The 6,354-nt window shown below is 46.9% G+C and overlaps 1 protein-coding gene across 3 annotated transcripts in view; it reads left to right on the forward strand.

Moving 5' to 3' along the window:
• The window catches only part of syne3 (spectrin repeat containing, nuclear envelope family member 3), a 73,674-nt gene extending 68,518 nt beyond the window's left edge, over window positions 1–5,156 (forward strand). For all 3 annotated transcript variants that reach the window (XM_078406997.1, XM_078406999.1, XM_078406998.1), the window contains one exon: window positions 4,101–5,156. In XM_078406997.1, the coding sequence (XP_078263123.1) occupies window positions 4,101–4,295 (195 nt within the window). In that variant the 3' untranslated portion in view covers window positions 4,296–5,156. The remainder of the gene's footprint in view (window positions 1–4,100) is intronic.
• Window positions 5,157–6,354: the final 1,198 nt, after the last annotated feature.

Consider the following 6,354-nt stretch of genomic DNA (forward strand, 5'->3'; position numbering starts at 1 on the left):
AATGGCAACAGAAGTATATAGAGTGGAGTCAGGATGGCATGTTGTAGCTTTTCAATCTTTGGTTAGGTTGCATTTGGAGTATTGCTACATTATAGGAATGATGTGGAGGCTGTGGAGAGGGTTCAGAAGAGGTTTACCTGAACTCAGCCAGGATTATAGAGTCATAGTGTGATACAGTGTGGAAACAGGCCCTTCGACCCAACTTGCCCATGCCGGCCAACATGTCCCAGCTACACTAGTCCCACCTTCCCGCGAGGGTCCATATCCCTCCAAACCTGTCCAATCCATGTACCTGTCTAACTGTTTCTTAAATGCTGGGATAGTCCCAGTCTCAACTACCTCCTCTGGCAGCTTGTTCCATACACCCACCACCCTTTGTGTGAAAAAGTTACCCCTCAGATTCCTATTAAATCTTTTCCCCTTCACCTTAAATCTATGTCCTCTGGTCCGCGATTCACCTTCTCTGAGCAAGAGCCTCTATGTTTCTACCCAATCTATTCCTCTCATGATTTCATACGCCTCAATAAGATCACCCCTCAACCCCCTGCGCTCCAGGGAATAGAGTCCCAGCCTACTCAACCTCTCTAAAGCTCAGATCCTCTAGTCCTGGCAACATCCTCGTAAATCTTCCCTGTACCCTTTCCAGCTTAACAACATATTTTCTATAACATGGTGCCCAGAACTGAACACGATATTCTAATTGTAGCCTTCAACAACGTCTTATCCAACTGCAGCATGATCTCTCAAGTTCTATACTCAATATTCTGACTGATGAAGGCCAATGTCCCAAATGCTTTTTTGACTACCATATTGAACTGGGACTCCACCTTCAAGGAACCATGCACCAGCTCTCCTAGATTCCTCTGTTCAAAGCCCTACCATTCACTGTGTAGGTCATGCCCATGTTAGACATCCCAAAATACAACACCTTACATTTCTCTGTATTAAATTTCAACCACCATTCCTCAGCCCACCTGGCCAATTGATCAAGATCCTGCTGCAATTTTTGTGAGTTGAAATGTGAGCAGAAGTCCCAGAAACAGTGGTAATATATCAGAACAGATATGTTTGTCTTCTGAGAAAGATAGAGATCATGAAAAGGGAGAGACCTTTCAGAAAGGACTATAACTTCAACAATATAATATGATTCAAACTCATCTCCATACTCCTAGACCTAGGAATCATGCCACTGGGACCTTGTCTTTCTGACCCGTAGACCGCACCCTCAGCCAGCACCTCCTCCACAATAACTCTCAACCCCAGTGTCCCGCAAAGAAGCTACTTAGTCCCCTCTTGTATTCCCTCTACACTCATAACTGTACGGCCAAATTCAGCTTTCACTCCAACAATAATTTGCAGATGTCACTATGGTGGTGGGCTTGATCACAAAGGATGACAAGACAGAATACAGGAAGGCGATAGAGAACCTCGTAATGTAGTGTCAGGACAACAACCTCTCCTTCAATGCCAGTAAGGAGAAGGAGCTAGTTATTGACCAGGAAGTGTGGTAGAGTAAAGGGCCCAGTCAGCACCAATGGTGCTGCGGATATAGTTGAGAGCATCAGGTTTCTGGCCGTTAATATTGCCAATGATCTGTCATGGACAAACCACATGCGACAGCCAAGGAACTGCACCATTGCCTCCACTTCCTGAGGAGATTGAGGAAATTCACCATAGAAAATATAGCATTGGGTTTGCATCACATCATGGTTTGAGAACGGCTCTACACAAAACTGCAAGAAATTGCAGGGAGTTGTAGATGTTACCCAGTCCATCACACATACCACACCATTAACTCCATCTACACTACGCTGCCTTGGAAAAGCAGCCAATATAATCAAAGACTTCTAAAGGGTTCCGACCCAAAACATTATCTATTCGATTTGTCCAGAGATGCTGCATGACCCGCTGAGTTACTTCAGCATTTTGTGTCTTTGGTATAAATCAGCATCTGCACTTCCTTCCTGCACGTAATCAAAAACTTGTCCCTCCCCAGTCATTACTTCTTCCAGCTTCCCTGGCAGAAGCTTGAAAGCGTGCACTACCAGACCCCGGAACAGTTTCTTCCCCTCTGTTATCAGGCTTCTGAATGGTCCTTCCATTAGCTAGGGTACTGTCCAATTCACCTCTACCCCATTGCGGACATTGGACTTTGTCTGTGGAACTGATGGGCTACAATGCTGAGAACAATATTCTACACTGTGTATCTTCCCCTTCACTCTACCTACGGTACTTGAGTTTATCTTGATCGTATGATTGTATTTATGTATCTGACCTGATTGAATAGCACGCAAAACAAAGCAGATCACTCAACTTCAATACGTTTTCAAGAGAGAGGTAGATTTAGCTTTTCAAGCGAGAGTTAGATTTAGCTCTTAGGGCTAAAGGACTCAAGGGATATGGGGAAAAAGCAGGAACAGGGTACTGATTTTAGATGATCAGCCATGACCATATGGAATGGTGATGCTGGCTCGAAGGGCCGAATGGCCTACTCCACCTATTTTCTGTGTTTCTCTATGACAATAATAAGCCTAAACCTATAGAATGGTCCAGCAAAATCTGAGAGTGGGGTATCAAGGTCTGCACTGCCCCCGACCCTCTCACCTGCCCCTCAAACACGACCAGCTTCACCTGTGGCAGGTCTTTGGAAGATTACGTCAGAGTCTCTGTAATTTCCTCACTCACTTCCCTCAGCAACCAAAGATGCATTCCTTCCTGAAGGTGGTTTCACAGAACAGAACCATACAGCACAGAAACAGATCCTTCTCATCCGGGCCGACTGCTAATCTAACTTAATCCCATTTGTCTGTGTTAGGCCCTGACCCTCTACGACATTCCTGTCTAGGAAACTGTCCAAATGCCTTTTATCCATTTTAAGTCTGGCTGGCCTTAACTACCGAAGCCCACAAACTCAGGGACCAGGAAGGACAAGGGCCTTTGGCTTATTGCCACCACCATCTGCAGGTGACGCTCCAAGCTGTACACTACCCCATTCTGGAAAGATGTTGCCATTCCTTCCACTGATCAAAAGCCTGGAACTCACTCCAATACCCTGTGGGAACTCACTGCCAACAGGTCTGTGGGAACTCACTCCCAACAGCCTGTGGGAACTCACTCCAATACCCTGTGGGAACTCACTCCAATACCCTGTGGGAACTCACTCCCAACAGCTGTGGGAACTCACTGCCAACAGGTCTGTGGGAACTCACTCCCAACAGCTGTGGGAACTCACTGCCAACAGGTCTGTGGGAACTCACTCCCAACAGGTCTGTGGGAACTCACTCCCAACAACGCTGTGGGATTTCATCAGCAGAACATCGAAAGATTGAACCAAGGACAGAAGAGGGGATAACATTTGTTGGACGCAGCCACTCACAGATCTGAAAAATTGATTTAAAAGTGTTACTTGTTTCTCATGAACCAAGCTCTCTGTGCAAAGTGTTGGAGCAGAATTCTTGGCTCACTCTTGCTTGGCACTATGGATCTTGATTTGTTTGATAATGTCAGCCTCCATCTCCCTGTTTTTAAATTATTACACGTTTGGCTGGACTGTGGACATGGTGAATGAGGCATCAATGGCAGACTTGTCCCACCCTATCATTCATTCTCTCCGCTTCCATCTGGCAGAAAGTATAGAAGCTTGAAAGTGCACAGCACCAGACTCAGGGACAGCGTCTTCCCCTCTGTAATCAGTCTACTGTCTGATTTACCTCTACCCCACTGAACATCGGATTTTGCCTATGGAACTGATGCACTACAATGCTGAGAACTATATTCTGCATTGTGAATCTTCCCCTTTGCTCTCCCTATGGTACTTGAGTTTGACTTGATTGTATTTATGAATGAAATTATCTGATCTGATTGGATAGCATGCAAAATAAAGCTGATCTCAGTTCACATGACAATAATAAACATAAACCTAAATGGTTTGTCACCATGTTTAACTAAATGAAAATATTTAATATTTTATGAAATACTATATAATAAAGCTTGATAATTGGTTATGCTAAACAAATGCACTTTAAAATCCCTCTGTGTTTTGACTGGAATGGATGTTGTGCATTGAAACCAGTTTTACTCTCTGCTTTGTTTCCCCATAGGCGCCAGGAGGAATGAGCCACTATCTATCTCGGGCCTGCTGGGCGGCGCTCCCTCTGCAGTTGCTCCTACTCCTGCTCCTGCTACTCGCCTTCCTACTGCCGCTCATCGAGGAACATGACAGCTGTAGTGTGGTCAACAATTTTGCACGTTCTTTCTACCTGACGCTCCGATATCAGGGTCCTCCACCAACATAGCAGGCATGTTCCTGACGCTCCGATATCAGGGCCCTCCACCAACATGGCAACATGTTCCTCCTCCGTACAGGGCCCTCCACCAACATGGTAACATGTTCCTCCTCCGTACAGGGTCCTCCACCAACATAGCAGGCATGTTCCTGACGCCCCGATATCAGGGCCCTCCACCAACATGGCAGGAATGTTCCTCCTCTGTGCAGGGTCGCCAGCAAGGCTCTCGCTCACAACCATGCGTTCACAATAGCCAGCCTGTCTGAGCCCGGTTTTACCAGAGTGGCTGCTAAACACACTCCATTCTCTTTTCCTCCTTATTGTGACAGCAGTATTATCGTTTATAATGCTGCCCCACTTTGTGGCGGAAGTTGATTTATTTTCTGAAAGTATTGATGTGGAAACCCAATTGTTGCCACAGTGAGATCAGATTCAGTTCATTTATAGTATTTAGCTACAGTTTCTCACACGATAACTGCACCATTTTATAAAGATTTTTAAAAATTTATTAGCTATAAATAATTTATTAGAAGGAATTATTAACCATTTTTAATGATCATGCTAATATTTGTGATTCAGGTCCATGTCTTGGTTTGAAACGGTGAGAACTGATTGATTTTATTTGTAGGATTCTGACGGGTCATTTTGTGAGATTATGTTATTAATGGACATAAACTCAATGTCCGTGAAAAAGTTTCCCAAGTGAAGGTTTCCCAACCACCCAGCAGTTGTGATAATAAGACGTTACTCAGTTGAAGGAGAGTTCCATTATAAACCTCATTCTCAATTGCATAATTAATGTTCATAAAGCTTAATGTTATCATTTGTATGGAATTTAACACAAAATTATTTGGAACCGAGAGTTGATCATGTTGCAGAATCACGCTGAAAGGAAGCAAGTTCTCAGCTCCACTCCCTACAATCCACTCCCCAGCTCCACTCCCCAGCTCCACTCCCCAGCTCCACTCCCCAGCTCCACTCCCCAGCTCCACTCCCCAGCTCCACTCCCCAGCTCCACTCCTCAGCTCCACTCCCCAGCTCCACTCCCCAGCTCCACTCCTCAGCTCCACTCCACAGCTCCATTCCCTACAATCCGCTCCCCAGCTCCACTCCACAGCTCCATTCCCCAGCTCCACTCCACAGCTCCACTCCCCAGCTCCACTCCCTACAATCCACTCCCCAGCTCCACTCCACAGCTCCACTCCCCAGCTCCACTCCCTACAATCCACTCCCCAGCTCCACTCCCCAGCTCCATTCCCCAGCTCCACTCCACAGCTCCACTCCCCAGCTCCACTCCCTACAATCCACTCCACAGCTCCACTCCACAGCTCCACTCCCCAGCTCCACTCCCCAGCTCCACTCCCCAGCTCCACTCCCCAGCTCCACTCCACAGCTCCATTCCCCAGCTCCACTCCACAGCTCCACTCCCCAGCTCCACTCCCTACAATCCACTCCCCAGCTCCACTCCATAGCTCCACTCCACAGCTCCACTCCCCAGCTCCACTCCCTACAATCCACTCCCCAGCTCCACTCCCCAGCTCCACTCCCCAGCTCCACTCCCTACAATCCACTCCCCAGCTCCACTCCATAGCTCCACTCCACAGCTCCACTCCCCAGCTCCACTCCCTACAATCCACTCCCCAGCTCCACTCCCCAGCTCCACTCCCTGCAATCCACTCCACAGCTCCACTCCCCAGCTCCACTCCCTACAATCCACTCCCCAGCTCCACTCTACAGCTCCACTCCCCAGCTCCACTCCCTACAATCCACTCCACAGCTCCACTCCCCAGCTCCACTCCCCAGCTCCACTCCCCAGCTCCACGCTCCTGCAATTTCACGTTGTTCAAGCACATATTCTGTACATATCCACTTCCCTTTGAAAGTTATTTAATCTGTTTACCCATCACTTTCAGGTAAACATATCAGATTACAATTTGTCGCATTTTTTAAAAATCTCTGAAGAATTAGGTGGGCAGCAACGGGATTAACCATTAACTGGAATCCACCAACTAAAAGGATGATCAAAATAGATTCAATAACCTGCAACAGAATTGGATTTCCATTTGAA

The sequence above is a fragment of the Rhinoraja longicauda genome, chromosome 10, assembly GCF_053455715.1.
Source record: "Rhinoraja longicauda isolate Sanriku21f chromosome 10, sRhiLon1.1, whole genome shotgun sequence".
Taxonomy (NCBI): domain Eukaryota; kingdom Metazoa; phylum Chordata; class Chondrichthyes; order Rajiformes; family Arhynchobatidae; genus Rhinoraja; species Rhinoraja longicauda.